General features: G+C 39.3%; 2 protein-coding genes across 6 annotated transcripts in view; one reads left to right on the top strand and one right to left on the bottom strand.

Moving 5' to 3' along the window:
- get1 (guided entry of tail-anchored proteins factor 1) overlaps positions 1-16,339 on the bottom strand; it is a 222,610-nt gene that overhangs the window by 24,611 nt on the left and 181,660 nt on the right. The window lies entirely within an intron of this gene.
- dscamb (Down syndrome cell adhesion molecule b) overlaps positions 1-16,339 on the top strand; it is a 165,980-nt gene that overhangs the window by 93,936 nt on the left and 55,705 nt on the right. For all 5 annotated transcript variants that reach the window (XR_011929063.1, XM_072460878.1, XM_072460863.1 and 2 more), the window contains exon 4: positions 15,665-15,811. Coding sequence is in view for 4 of the 5 variants with exons in the window: in XM_072460878.1 (XP_072316979.1) it covers positions 15,665-15,811 (147 nt within the window). In the remaining variant the exon portion in view is untranslated. The remainder of the gene's footprint in view (positions 1-15,664; positions 15,812-16,339) is intronic.

The following is a 16,339-nucleotide window of genomic DNA, read 5'->3' as shown; positions in this document are numbered from 1 at the left end:
TCCCTCTGCTGCCAGTAGATGGAGTGGTAACACAAATCCTGATAAGGGAACGCCTGGCTGATATAAAGGAAAATACTTTCAGTTCATACAATATTTTAAGTTCTAAAATATGAGATGACAAAGCAATAGTACTCAAGAGCAAGTTTAAAGGCCAAGAACACTACTTTAAAGTGTGCTTTAATGTTTTTATATATAAATGTATAAATCAAATATAATATGTTTGGAAAATAATATATTTTTAGAATTTCTATTCTATGTCAAAAGTTGTTCACGTAGTTGACCAGATGCATTGTGGGCTAACAGTTTGATATTTGAGGAAAGAAAGTTAATTAATTGAAATTATAGTTTATGTTATATTTATAAAGATTCTATGAAGCTACCGGTGATACCGTACATATATAAGATTGGTAAGGTCCCAAGCAGATTCAAATGGAGAGGGCAGCAACACATCAGGCTGTAAGAATCTCACACCTACAGTAAAAGTTAACACAATATAACCAATATGTTCCAAACGCATTAGAGTAAACCAATGTTTAAACTTCCTCATGAAAAATAAATGACAAATTCTCCTCTAGGTACATGGTTACTTAGCCCCTTTCCAATTTCAAAATGCTTTACTCCAAATGATTTAGTCAATTGTGTAAATAAATTGAGAAATGTGGTCAACCGTTTATTGACTGTATTTAACTATCATTGGTTTTCTCCTTGGTTATAATCTTAAAACCAAAACACCTATTTCATGTACACATTTCTGTACCCAAGACACTAAACCACTTTATGGACAGGCTAATGACACTAAACGCACCATATTATTATTCCAGTGTTCTTCGGCAGGTACACTACCCATATGTTTGTGATTTCAGTGGGTCTGTCACTTAGGCCTTCTGACAGCAGATGTGCTTGAACACATAGAGGATGGAGGGCCTACCAGCGGTTGCCCTGACAACCGCAGCCCTCCTGTCAACACCTCCGTCTTGATAGTGACAAATTGTACTTATTACATCAGCGTTAATTCCCCCCGATCTCCCTCAGATGAAGATACTTAGGCCCGCGCTGATCAAATTGTGTCAGCATAATTACTGGGAACAGAAGCCTATTAAAAAGCAGGGCCACAGACGCACTGTCCGGACCCATCTACGGGCCTATCACTCAGCGCACGCCTCTGCTGCTGCTGCGTGGGTCGGAGGGGGAGGGAAGAAGGAGCATATTGCTATATTATTTATTTATTTGACAGGGACAGTGCATATTAATGAACATCTGTAACAACTGCTGTGTAAATAAGACAGATTATAGCAAAGATCACAAAATATTAAACCTAAGTTTGTCTTTTCCTGTTTGATAGCCTCAAAAAAGTTGCCCATGTCTGCTTCTGTGCCCATCACACACGTCTGCTTCTGTGCCCATCACACACGTCTGCCTCTGTGCCCATCACACACATCTGCTTCTGTGCCCCTCACACATGCCTCTGTGCCCATCACACACGTCTGCCTCTGTGCCCATCACACACGTCTGCCTCTGTGCCCATCACACGTGTCTGCCTCTGTGCCCATCACACGTGTCTGCCTCTGTGCCCATCACACACGTCTGCCTCTGTGCCCATCACACACGTCTGCCTCTGTGCCCATCACACACGTCTGCCTCTGTGCCCATCACACACGTCTGCCTCTGTGCCCATCACACACGTCTGCTTCTGTGCCCCTCACACATGCCTCTGTGCCCATCACACACATCTGCCTCTGTGCCCCTCACACGCGTCTGCCTCTGTGCCCCTCACACTCGTCTGACTCTGTGCCCCTCACACTCGTCTGCCTCTGTGCCCCTCACACACGTCTGCATTTGTGCCCCTCACACTTCTGCCTCTCTGTCCCTCACACGCGTCTGCCTCTGTGCCCCTCACACGCGTCTGCCTCTATGCCCCTCACACATGCCTTTGTGCCCCTCACACGCGTCTGCCTCTGTGCCCCTCACACATGCCTTAATGTGCCCCTCACACGCGTCTGCCTCTGTGCCCCTCACACATGCCTTAATGTGCCCCTCACACGCGTCTGCCTCTGTGCCCCTCACACATGCCTTAATGTGCCCCTCACACATGCCTTAATGTGCCCCTCACACGCGTCTGCCTCTGTGCCCCTCACACATGCCTCTCTGTCCCTCACACGTGTCTGCCTCTCTGCCCCTCACACGCATCTGCCTCTGTGCTCCTCACACATGTCTGCCTCTGTTCCCCTTTTGGAACGAGACTGTCTCTCTGCGCGCTGGTTCCCTTCATGTTCGTCTCCTTCCGCCATTTTTCAAGTCTAACTTTTAAACTTTCTTCGCTTCTGACCGTGATTTAAACATATCTGAAAAATATGAGAAGAGAATGTGTGTGCATTTGCGTCTTTCACGCATTGATCCCATGCGCTTTTCTTGTTAATTGTAAAACATAAGCGCAGCACTGCGCAGAAAGCAGCCTGTGTGTGACGGTCATGGACACGCAGAGGTAAAAGTGATCCACAGTGATCAGAAGTAACGCAAGTGCGTCTTCTCTTTGAAACGCCTCATTCACTGCAGTGAAGCTCCAATTCTGCACTTTCCCACTGCAGACAGGTGACTGACCTGTCTGTGCAGGAAAAAAGCACTCAGAGAGGCTCATATTTATTATTATGGGCGGCAGTAGCTCAGTGGTAGAGTGCTCGTCTTCTGATCCAAAGGTCGGCGGTTCGACTCCCCGCTCAGTCAGATCCACTGGCCCGCAGGTTGGCGGTGCGATCGCAGCTGCCTCATGTGAATACTGCCGTTGTGTCCTTGGGCAAGACACTTAACCCAACTTGCCCCCCAGTGTCTGCGTACATCTGGGGTGTGAATGTGTGTGTGAATGGGTGACTGGTTCCTTGATGTAAAGCGCTTTGAGTACCTTGACGGTAGAAAAGCGCTATATAAATGTGACCATTTACCATTTATTTTTGTAGAGCAATGAGGCTTTGTGCTGTGCAATTTCTTCATATCGTCAAAACACAAACCAAAGAACGACATTGTGACACTGAACATTCATGAATATGAAGGCATATGTAAGGCTTGGTAACTCTATGGGAGACACACTGTTTATGAAAGAAATATTAAACATATGATCCACAAATGTTGAACCTTGTCATTATTTGACAATAATCACGCCTTTGGATTTGAATAATGGCACCACTTTTGTGAGGCTATTCTGGAAAAAATAATTTCACTCTTTATTTATGCTGATAGAGAAGACGTTAAACTTTGTGTCAGTTTTTGTTTCATGTAGAAAGGCCTGGTAATTAGAGATATGAATATACCAGGTCAACAAATCCTCAATCTGACAGTTAAACAGCACATTCTACCATACAATTCTGACTTGTCCCCAGCTCTGTTTTAAACTATAGGGATTCTAGAACGGTGTGATGTCATGTGAACCCAACCTGACTGTACATAAGTAAAGCCAGGTGTAAGGTGTCTTGCCCAAGGATATAACAAATAACACTAGAAAATCTGCAATGGCTGAAGCCATTAAGATATTCCTTTATTGTCCCACATGGGGAAATTTCATTGGTGCAACGCAGGTAGATACAGAGGTAGATCCAGAAGAACAGAACAGATCACTTATAGGAAGTCTGAAAAACACTTTCAGTAGAAGATCTCCTATAAATAAATAAAAACTCCCATAGACAAATGAATAAATAAATACATAAATACTCGAGTGTCTGCATCTCTCCCTCTCCCCCCATCTCCTTCTCCCTCCCACCCTCTCTCCCTGTCCCTCCCTCTCTCTCTCTCCCTCCCTCTCTCTCCCTCTCTCTCTCTCTCTCCCTCCCTCTCTCTCTCCCTCTCTCTCTCTCTCTCTCTCTCGCTCGACTGGCTCTGTCACAAAATTCTAAAGAAAAAAGCCTAAAGAATAAAGTCTAAAGAATTCCGCAGACACTCAATTCCCAAATTCATTTAAATGGGGAAAACTAATACTTTTGAAAATTTGACAATTCTGCAAAAAGTACAAGTTGTTCAAATGTCAAAAGTAATAGCATACGTACTACTGTGAAAGTGATCGTAATGAGGTATAACATGTTGAAATCGGTTGAAGCGTCAAGGAGTTGAAACTGGCTAAATGGAGTACTAATACTTTTGCAAATTCTTGCAAATTCTGTAAAAAGTAAAAAATTTTCAAATGTCAAAAGTAATAGCACACGTACTACTGTGAAAGCGATCATAATGAGGTATAACATGTTGAAATCGGTTGAAGCGTTAAGGAGTTGAAACTGGCTAAATGGAAAATCATGGAAAATATAATGATAAAAAATACGTGAAATACAAGAACATATAGTGCCTGCGTGACATCACGCAGACACTCAATAAATCAGGTCAGAAGACATCGACTAAACACAGCTTCCATTTTACAATGACTTCAATTAGCATAAGCTGTCTCCCCTGCTGTACAGATGTGGTTCACTTTGCCAGTGGCTCCTCTCTGAGTTCAGCTTGCGTGTGTGGATGTGTGCGAGCGCTGAATGTTGCTGGAATGGAATTCACAAATTAGTGTTGTCTGATGGAAATGTGCTAATTGCTGTTGTTAAGCTGCTGCAATAATTAGGTTATGATGACAGACAACTACACGCGCACACACACAGACATAGAACGAGCAGCCATAGTTCTCCATACAGACTTACTTCAAAAAGTCATTAAACTGTCTATATGTGACCAAGGTTATTGACTGTAAGTGACAAGGAGGAACGTGGATGTGCAGACGTAGAAAATTGACTTGTCTGTACACATAGCTCTTAAATGTATACAATTATTATCTTCACCACAAATAAGCATATATAATGCTTCATAGGGGTCTGGGGAGGGGGAAAACTCTCTTTTTAAAAAACATTTCCTTGGGACCTATCTCTTTTTTTCAGCACAACTAATACAAGTTGAGTGACAATTGAGTCTTGAAAGATATTGTTGACAGAGCGTCACCTCCGAAAAGATAAGATTGTTGTAGATGTTAAAATGGTGGCATGGTATCATCCGGAGCATAGCAGAAGGAAGCAGTTTTTAACCAGCTATTACTAGCTATTAGCTGGTGTCAAATTTGACAAGCTGCATAGTGGAGGCAATCTGAGGTTGGTAAAGGTGAATTAACTTTAAAAACAGAGGAGTTGGATTGTTTTCAGCTCTGGAGAGAGACTAAATGGATAACTTAACCAAACAAGGAAAACATACGAGAGCATCTATTTTCCTTTAATGAGTCGGTGTAATCTCTCATTCCTCCAGGTGTGGTTCGTGGTAGAAAAGGTTTTGTAGATATTCATTTGGACATTTTCAATCTGATCAGATGAAAATGACTGCTGGACTTCATAAACATTGTCCAGATCTACCTTTGTAATCAAATCAAATCAATTTATTTTTGTAAGGCCCAAAATCACAACAACAGTTGCCTCTGAGGGCCACTTGTAACCTTCTTTACTTTTTATACAATCTTTTTCACATGGCTGTACCCATTTCTTTCATGTAATTAAGTCAAATCTGTTTTGTCCCAGGACAGATCTATTGTAAAAGCAGCTCTTAGGGTTAAAATGAGACTGTGTAATTAGCACGCTTATGCTGTTAGCTTTACTAATACGGTAAACTCTGCTCATGTTCTGAAAGTTGTGAAAAGTACATATAAACTCATTATGGGGAATAATTAGGCTGTTCGGATTTTTAAATGACCTACTTCTGTTCCTTTAATATGCCATACCAATTTGTCAATCCTGAGCTTGTCAGATCTCAGAAGCTAAGCAGGGATGGACCGGGTTAGCACTTGGATGGAAGACTGCTTGAATACCAGGTGCCACAGGGGGGCGGTAGTCCATTGTGTCCTTGTGCAAGACACTTTACCCACCTTGTTTCTAGTGTCTACGTATTCTGGCTTATGAATGTGAGAGTTAATGTTGGACAACAGATAGAAATCAGCCCATGGCTACAATCTGGCATTAGCATGTGTATTAGCATGTGTATCACGTATGTTTATTAACATCCGCTGCCCTGATCAAATATATATGTATATATTTTTTTATTTATTTGAAAAGAGACATACACAATAATAAACATCACACAATGTATACGTGCCAGGAGTTAGCTGATATGAGCTCATTTGCATCGGTAGTCCCTTTGCCAGATGTCAAAAAGGCATCCTTAAAGTGAAAACACTGATCACACATCAGGCATTACAAATGTATACAATAAAACGGCAAAGACAAATACATTTATATACAACTAAGTCTGTGTTTCTACAAGCCACTTTTTAGGATTAAAAAAAAAGAAGAAAGGAACAAAGGAGTCTTTTGAAAGGCTTCTGATACAGTTTTCCACTGCTCGGACGGAGAAGACAGCCTGACCAAATACAGCTCTTCTGCAAATAAACTAAATAATAAAAAAAGAAATAGTGGTTGGAACACTGGGTACTGAGATGTAGGGTTGACACTGGGAAGCAGTTTGGTTAAATGTCTTTTTACATACTGTAACTATGAAAAGTTGAGTGCAGTAGGGGTTTAATCTGAGCTGCTGCCGGGCAGACCTTACACAGTGCAAGTGGCTCCATTACTTATTAAGCAGACATCTTCTACTCGTTCAGTTGTTTATGAAATATGAATCACTCATCTCATGGCAGTTGGACATTCTTTGCATGGATTACAGAGCATGCATTATTAAACATGAATGAAAATACATTTTTACTTTAATAGCATGAAGGTATAACACCAGCAGTCACTGCATTTCACTCTGTTCAGCCAGACCTCAACATACTGGACTACACAGTGTGAGGCAGTCTCGCGTTGAACTGGGCAGAGATTTATCATCAGACACATATTCTTCCTGAATAGAGACATATTATGCAAAAGTAAACTTTTAACCATGTTACAATGGTGTTCCTGCTGTACTTTGATTCATGCATGTTTGAGTAATCCCATATTGTCTGGCATTTAAGGCCTGAGTCCTCAGATATCTCGTATTACTTGTTATTCTATAAAAAGTGTAAAACTCTGAGATCAAACTCATATAGGGCTTTCAAATATTGCGTGGCTAATTTTCATCTTTTTTTGGAGTATTTGGTGGAATATTTTACAATATTATTTTCTTAAAGCACTGAATAGTAGTATAAAATAGTAATACATTGCAGAATACCATGTGCAAATATCAATTGCCACATGTATGGCAAAATTATGATATTTTCTTGTTGTGAGCCATGTATCATTGGCTCAATATCATTATATTAGAAATATTGGATTGTGTGAGTTCACTTTTTTTTTCTTTTTTATATATCCAAACCTGTTAGTTATGCACAGATTTACACGTTTTTTCTGTTGCGCCTGATAGATTTGGTGTCACTATTCGATGTTGTATTGCAGCATTGAGCAAGTGTCCTGCGTTTAGCATGCAGCGCGTGGGGAGCTAGCAGGAGCAGCAGAGGAAACGCACTGGGCCAACAGGAACACAGAGGCATTTGAGGCTGGAGTGAGGGACACAGGAGCTCTTCACATGCCCCTCAAAAACCTTCTTCTCTGGGCCTTGAATGGCGCCTCTGTCCTCTGCTGGTCCTGGCTCGTCCATTCACACAGCAGGTGTCCGGGCAGAAAGGGATTTTTATGGACGCCCTTTACAGGTGCTCCGGGCTAATTGAGATGACCTGGTTAGCGTTAGCTTTGGAGTTTGACCTTAATGTGTTATTTATGAGAGAATTATTATTGCCGTTGCATAAGAACCTTTTAAATCCACAAAATATGGTGTCGCAAAGAGCATTTTTGGATGTTTTTCTCTGATGTGACAAAAAGTACTTCTTGGTGATTTTGTCAAATAAAAATTTAATGAATAGTGGTGTGAGTTTTATAGAAACATTGATAATAGTCGAATTGCAGTTTTTGAGATGTGCAAAATTATACAATCAATATCTATAATAAAAAATTATTTAAAAAGGCTGCTAAAGCAAGACACTGACACTGTGAGACTTTTTTAGTTTTTTGGTCTGTACGATCACTCAACATAGAAGCATTTATCTGGAAACAAACAACAGTGTACAATCAGCTCTAAAGACAATTTGCATTTAAAGATATAAAGATTAGTGCTTGAAGTAGCAACGACACACACCAAATTCTACAACCTTGTACTTAACAAGGTTTTTCAGAAAGATCTAGCTTACTCAATAAGATCACTACAATGCTGTTGTAATATGTTAACAAAATGAAGAAGCAGAAAAATAAAAAAAATAAATGGAAACCTGACTCTTATGTCCCAAATAATGTTGAGCCGGCACTAACTCAATGTCAATACTGAGGAATAGGATCCATACTAGATACTGCTTTCAAAACGGCATGTACTTTTCAACACAAAATAATAGCACTTTCTATGTGTTACCATAAGGTCTTACAGTATAGACTAGTTCTGATAAAGCTCAAGATCGTTCTAAAACTTTTCAGAAAAGGACTAATTTTGTTCTGTTTGAGTGATTTTTGTATTTTTTTTTGTATTAATACTTAATCTAGTTTTTTTCTATTCTAGTTTTAGTATTGTTGCTAATAAACTTCATAAGAGGTTTCAAATTGATTTCTCTAAGTATAAAATTTTGTTCTAGTGTCTTCCTTTAAAAATACAGAACATAACAAAATTGCAAGCTAATCTTTAAAGGAAATTAGGGATATAAAGTGATTTGTTGTTGATTTTCCAGTTGAACTTGCTTAGTGGTTTGTGTACCTTTGGGTCTACTGTACCGTTCTGGTATTTTACCTACTTTGCTAGCATTACACGACAAACTAGCAAACAAGTAAAGTTACATAACCTATATGTTTGTTGTTTTTTTGTATCCCTAGAATGATAGGACGAAGTGTTAAGAATATGAGCACTTTGTTTTATTAGTAGCTTTTTCTGTAGCACTTACAAGCTCTACCATCATGCATCCTTATTTTCTTACTCGCGCTGTAATAAAAGCGTAGACTGTTCAAGGATGTTACTAAACCTCTGATGCCGTATGTGCGTGGGAACATTTGGGCGTAATGGCCGTGGTGAGTCGGGCAAAGTGGGCCAAGGAAAGTTCTGGCTCTGCACAGAGTCACTCCTCTCTGTCTGACTCTGAGCCAACCTGCTCCTTTAGACAATCCCAACAATCGTTTACTAAGCACACCAGTTTAGACAATGTTGATTTGCAAAGGGCTGTGCGATATGACAAAAAAGAAAGAGCCAGATTTCTTCCTCGCCTCTTCTTCTCTAAACCACTTGCTTTTACTGACAGACGATTGACTGTAAACCTTTCCATTAAAAACCCTAAGCTGATCTCTGACGATCTGAAGTGATTGGATATGTACAATGAGCACTAACTGCACAGCCCTACATTTGTTTTTTGAACAGGTTCAGAAAAGGATTGCGTTGGAAGATTGAACTGGCGCTGTCCATGGTGCTGACTCTTTGAGCTTCTGTCCATTCACTTTCCAAAGATGCAATTGGCACATGGGAAGCCCTAGTTAGACTAATATGTGAGTCTGCAATCTGTTTAGTTAAGTGACGTCTTCAAATCAACATACGCTGGGGGTGTGAAAGTAACTGGAGGCACTGCTCTGTCTGAAGCTCTGTTACTCAAGTTAGACTTTAATCTGAGCTTTTGATTAATGCTGATTTAAGATGTTAAACAAGTCCTTTTTGTTTCAAATGACACTATTGTCTCAAGCTGGCACTAGCCAAGAGTTTTTCATTTAGTTAAATCCCTTTTACTTGAAAATCAATCTCCTAAACAGGACCATGAACTCACGAACCATGAATGTGTTAATCCTTGGCTCCTGAAAATGTGTTGTTTGAATCCATTTTATATATTTTTTCTTGAGTTTTCAGACAATCTAAAAACTTTATAAGGTTGTTTTTGCTAATGTGTGCATAGTGTCACCATGGTGACTGTAGAACTTCCCCGACAGTGTGATGTCACTGCAAAGTATCAATAGAGTTCTTGGTATAGACTTTAGATTGTACTGTACAGAGCCATTTCGACCTGTTGTTTTATATATTTATCACAAGGTCAACTAACTTTACGGCATTATTACACATACAATTTTATTTCTGACCATAATATTCCCATTTAGTTTAGAAGAACTTTGTTTGTTTGTTTTAAAGTTGATTAATACACAATTGATAGCAAATAAAGTATGTCCAATAAATCTGTCATCATACTCGGGCTGTGGAATAAATCAAATTTTAATGGAGATGTAGTTTCAGTAATTTCTTATCATCAATGATCAGCTTGAGCCAATCATCTGTTAGTAAAATTCAGGCTTTGCGGGGAAAATATTTTTGTGATGATTAAACGTTGGTATTGTTTATGTTCAGGATATTGACATTAAAAGCCATAGTCAGTTATGTCTGATTTTTTTCAATAGGACAAAATAAAAATCAATTAAAAAATCAATCAATATGAGGAGGGGGGAATGTGATTATTTTTTTGCCCAGGCATATATACTACAAACTGTAGAATATATTTATGGTAAACTGCTGTAATGTTCTATTTGAGAAGTGGTCATCCATATTTGTGAATCCAGCAGGAGCAGCTTGGCGTTGGCTTGTGCACACCGGGCCTCACTGAACGTGCCCAGAGTGAGCCATGAGCCTCATATTAGATTGTGTGTGTTTAAGTGACTGTGATTAGATAAATGTGTCTGGAGCTGTGGAGCTCTTTTCACTTTACAGTCCGCTCTCACACAATCAAACCTGAGAGCTTTGCACTCTATGCATATTTAAATGTAGCTTTTTTAAATGTTGTATACAACCATGTTGTCATCTGTAAACCTTTTAGAATTGCTGTATATGATTTCAGTAACACTTATAATAACCTCAACTATCCTTAAATAACTTGATAATGAACTAATTTATATCCTAACTCCCTCTTATCCCCTTAATTAAGTAGTTTCTAAGTCTGAATAATTCAGACCATTCAGTTTGTTCATTATGTATTGAGTCTTTCTTCATGTTTTATTAAGACTAATTTAGGTGTGGTTATTATAAGGCCGTGGCTGCAGAGCCGCGGCGCGGTCAAATGGCCCAGCAGTTTCAGGAACCGCGGCACTGCCATATAGCCTCATGGCTAACCCTAACCTTAACCTTAACCCTAACCCTAACCCTGACCCTGACCCTAACCTTAACCCTAACCTTAACCCGGCGCGGTCTAAAACGGCGCGGTCAAATCGCGCAGCAGTTTCAGGAGCCGCGGCACAAAATAACATGGCAGTTTCGGCCGCGCGGCTCTGTAGACACTCCCTATTATAAAGTGGTACCTATAAGAATGATGCAGGCTTAGTAACTGCTTAACTACTACTCTAACCCTATTCCTAACCATAACCCCTAACCTTAATTCATTCTGAACTAAGTCTTTGTTTATGCTTTATTAAGGCAAATCAACGTGTAGTTATTATAAGGTAATACCTATATATACAGTATGTATATATATATAGTATGTATATATATATATATATATATATATATATATATATATATATATATATATATATATATATATATATTCTTTTATTTTTTCTTTTAACAAATTATGATATCCAGGTTAATTAACAATACAGAGGGTTAAAAATCTAATTATTCAGCTCTTTTTTATTAGTCGACTATATAAATAAACATATAATATTAAGTAATCTAAACTTTAAATACCATTTACCATTTGACCAATACATTATTATTAAAATGACCCAAAACAAAAACAATAATACACTTTATTTGTAAATATTCACTTTCTAGAAGCCTTCAGTTTCCATAGTCCAACCTTTCTTTATGTTGATAGTGTAAATGAAATTCAAAATGTATAAGAAATAATCTTTTGACTAGTTGACTAAAAGGTAAAATATTCGCTGATTAGTTGACTACTAAAAAATAGCGAGTTGTTACCTCTGCTCTACAGTACAGGCTTTCACGGGCCACAAGTATCTCCACACTAATCATATAGCAAAGCGTTGTTAATATTATCGTGCATCGTGTAAACAGATGGAAAAGGGCTCGGTTTAAAGGCAGATGAAGAACAGTGCCTGTCTGGCCGGGCCCTGTCACTGCCTCTGCCTCTGCTCTGACGTCTGAAGGCTGAGCAGGAGCTAGAGGTGCTTGAGGAGAAAATTGCAGCAGCTCACAGCGCGGGAGTGAAATAGCATTTTGTCTCACTCAAGATGGATTCCACAGTGAGATTTCAGACCAGCAGAACACAATCAAAATGGAGAAGCCCAAGCAGAGCAGAGCAGGGCTTTGGGGAGTGGACACTGCACTGGCAGACTGAGATTTATTCTTTGTATTCTAAAATGATTTTATATCTTAGCTTACCTAACACATTTATATTATGTGGATCCTGGTATATATATATATATATGAATATTGACATATCATTTTATCTCTGGGCTCTTGCATTGAATGAGTTTGAGGTATATGCGCCTATTGTCAAATTATATATTCCTATATTTGGCTCGTAGATTGAGAAACCAGATAAACAACAGGAACACTGCAGCTTTACCCTCACATTTATCACTGGCTCTGAGATCCTACACAGTTAGATGGATTACTTTGATCTATTTTGTTTATTTTCTGAATAATAATCATTATTATTATTTTTCAGTTTTGTAACAAAACATACAAAACACATAAAGTACAGAACAGGACACAGAGAGTAAACAAAGAAGAAATAAATGAAACATGTACAATATCTAAAATTCCTACACTGTAGGAAAGTAAATGGGATTTTTCTATGCTGTAGGACCTACAGCATAGAAAAATCCCATTTACTTTTCTCTCCTTAAAAAATATGTTTAAGTCAATTGTTGAGGAAACAAACAAGTGTAAGTGGGCAAGTTTAAGTGATAAAGTGTCCTTTATCTCCCCCTATTGTTAGCAAACATGCTAGTTAAGCTCTGATTAGTGGGAGCGACAACGACAAAACTACTTTCAGTTTCTATTTTATCCTTAGCTTTTTGTTTTTTTTTTATGTTAAGAGGCCTAACCTCTATTTGTTTTATGTATAAGTACTTATTTCTCTCATATTTCCCCCAAAAATTTTGCTGCAATTTGATAATTAAAAGTATTAAAATATCAAATTCTCTTTAGTTTTGTGGCTTACATAAATGTACTTCCTCAGGCCTGAACATAAACCACAGCCCTGTGTTAAGGCCAGCGTGCCTGCAGCCTCTCACTGTGATACATGCTGCTCACTGGCTGGTCTACAGTAGAGTCCTGTGCACCAGTCAGACCCTGGGAGCCTGCAGAATGTGTTGTTGTTTTATCTAGGTCAGTGCTTACCACAGCTGTGCATTATTTTGCCTCCTCTTCCCCCTCCTCCTGTCTTACGCCTGGCTTCCTTTTGCATACCTAATCACCAAAATGCATATGTAACAGCCGCACATTAACACACCCGCTTCTTCCGTAAGTCTCAGGGGGAATGTTAAATCCTGTTGAATTGTAATATTTGAGGAGGATTGCGTGGGTTCATTCAGACAATGCCTCTAACACCCGAGTTCTACCTGGAAACAGTGGCCGGTGGTGTGGCACACATAAGTGCCGCAGCCTCACACTGCAGCAGGAGGAGGGAGACGCCGCGCTGCCTGCCATTGCACAGTGTTTATAAGGCGTGATGGAACGTGACCTCGGAGCAGAGCTGTCAAACACAACAGAATAGAACAGGCAGAGGCGTGCGGACCTGCTCACATATACATTTTTAATCTGTTTGACCCAGAGATCAGCAGAAACTCACTCACAGTACAGTAAAATCTGTTTTTCCTATCTATGGGTTAAGTTCATGTATTCGTTATTGTTCCTGCATATTGGCTCACTGCATTTGACCCATTCTTCAGTGAAGCTACGTAAAACTGTGATAAAGATTTACCACAGGTTCTATCGCACCAACTAAGCAATAATTAGAAAAAACATATATGCATATGTCATATGCACTTAAAATTACAAATTGAATCATAATCGCAATGTCAAAATCGTTCAGCCCTACCGTTTGGTAGAGTCTAAGGTAAAGAAGAGTATCTTACCCTGCTTGTTACCTGTATTCAGTTCTCCATAGGCCTGTGCATAGTGATGACAGTGCCCTGTAAATTGCCTGTAGGATGAGCTTTGACATGTGTGCGCTCCTGTGGGACTTTACGTCTCCTTCTGCGCACGTGGTGGACTGGAGCGATGCATGTTGACAGCCCCACTCTGCCTGGTTTGATCTGCAGAATTAACATAATATTACTGTATGCATGAAGCAGCTGTGACAGGGGGAGATTGTCTTCCTGATGCGGTGCTGGTGTGGTAGAGCAGCAGATACAGCACCAGCGCAGTGAGGAACAGGCCAAGTGCTTCATCTAGTGGTTCGCAGCACTTTTACTGTTGGTTTTCCCAGATGTAATTGTAACTGTGAAGTGTATGTAAAAGTTTTAGTACTACTACGCGGGTAAAGGTTTGTTATTTTTGAAAAAAATAACAAAAAAACAAAGGATCATTTACTATAATTAAAGGGTAACCAAAACACTGTATGTAATGTTTCTGGAGGAGAGTTTGTCACCTGCTGGTCTCCATGGAAAATGTATTGCTTAGCATGGAAAGTGCCACAGTCACACAGCATTAAACTGTTGAGACCATGTCCAGGCCAAGTTACAGCTCACATCTGTGGAGAGGTGACCCCACTTGCAGCAAAAAGGTTTTTTAAGCAATAAAACACTAGGGCTGAAGATCAAATGTATTATTAGTTGACTAATTATTTGGATTATATGGATTTTCATACACAACAGCAGAAAGGAAAAGGTTTAGAGTGAGTTAGCTGGAGTTTTGGGAGTGACTGGACAGCTTTATCTGGCTTTTTCTTATGAACATGCTGTTAATTTGTGTGTTTGTAATTATTTTTGCAGATGATTTTCAAGGCTTTTTTCCATTGCCTCCCCATCCCCTTTTAATTGATTAATTGATGCAGTCTAGTCTTTAGTCGAACAAGAATTCATTAATCAATTCCGTATTGTGGAACACTACAGGTAAAGGAATATTATCTCCACAGTATCTAGCAGGTAGTGGACCCCTCCTCAGAAAAGTTCCGTGGTGCTTCTACAAGTAAATATATTTAAACATTTGCTTTCAAACATACTGTTGAGTACCTTTGCTTTGGCATCTAATCTTTTAGAAATTAACATAATGTATGTACTTAAAGCATGCATTACTTATACAATGTATGCTTTAAGTAGATACATTATATAAGTAATGTATGCCTCTGTGAGGCGATTCCTTTTGAATTTGTGTTAACACTCCATCTATTGACTGCAGAGGGAATTACCATAAGTAAATCAAAGCTAGCTTACCCTGACATGCTAATGTAAGCATTCAGTTGTAATGAAGGTGATTTGATGGCAGAAATGCTCAGAACCAGTCTGCCGATGATTTAAGGACTTAAAAACCAAGCAGAAGATCTCAAAGCTCTAAGCAAGTGTTTTCTGAGGCTCAGTCGGTAGAGTACTTAAAAAACAGGATTCATTAAACAAGCATGAATTAAGCTAAAGGCAACTCCAGCCATGTTTGTATGTGTCTTTCGAATACATTCCAAAATAAAACCAAACCTAATGTTGGTGGTTGGTTGCTCTGATAAAACATTGTTGTGTCCTTAAGCAACACACTTTAATCTTCTCTTTTGCTTTTGTTTGTGTGTTTCCAGGTCAAAGATATCTGATCACATCCACTGGAGCCTTGTACATTGTGGACGTCCTGCCTGAGGATGGGCTGAACAACTACCGCTGCACCACGAGGCACCGCTACACAGGAGAGACGCGGCAGAGCAACAGCGCTAGGCTCATCGTGTCAGGTCATTCCTGCTCCAGCTGCTCTCATATTCAACAACAAGGCCATATAATTACATGACCATACACTATGATCACAATAACCACACCTAAATATTCAGTACAAGTATTATTATTACGGCAGTTTTGTTTGTGAGTACATTTGAGATATCAATATAGTTTAGTTGTGATTCCTAAACAATGAAATATTTGTTTGTCCTGATTTTTTGACTTGTTTTAATATATTTTAGTTTGAATAGTTTGGAAGAGTTTTGGGAGAATGTTGTTGATCCTAGTCAGAAATCTCACACAAAGGTGCACTAATGAATTTAAAGTTGGGCTACCTGACTTTCGAACCATGAAAGTAGGAAGTATGTATATAAATGTTGTTCTTAGCTCTCCCAGATAACCAGATTTTTTCATCAAATAACTGAACCACCTTTGCACAGGCAATTGGCTCTCATCCCAAATATTTCATAGACAAAGTGAATCCTGACCTCCAGAATAATCAATATTAGATGATAGTGTCACACAGCTGGCACTCCTCTGCTCTC

Source organism: Eucyclogobius newberryi, unplaced genomic scaffold, assembly GCF_026437365.1.
Source record: "Eucyclogobius newberryi isolate DKJ021-1_F unplaced genomic scaffold, fEucNew1.0.hap1 SCAF_10, whole genome shotgun sequence".
NCBI classification, from domain to species: Eukaryota; Metazoa; Chordata; class Actinopteri; order Gobiiformes; family Gobiidae; genus Eucyclogobius; species Eucyclogobius newberryi.
The sequence above is the reverse complement of the archived record's forward strand: the minus strand, read 5'-3'. Positions and strand labels throughout refer to the sequence as shown.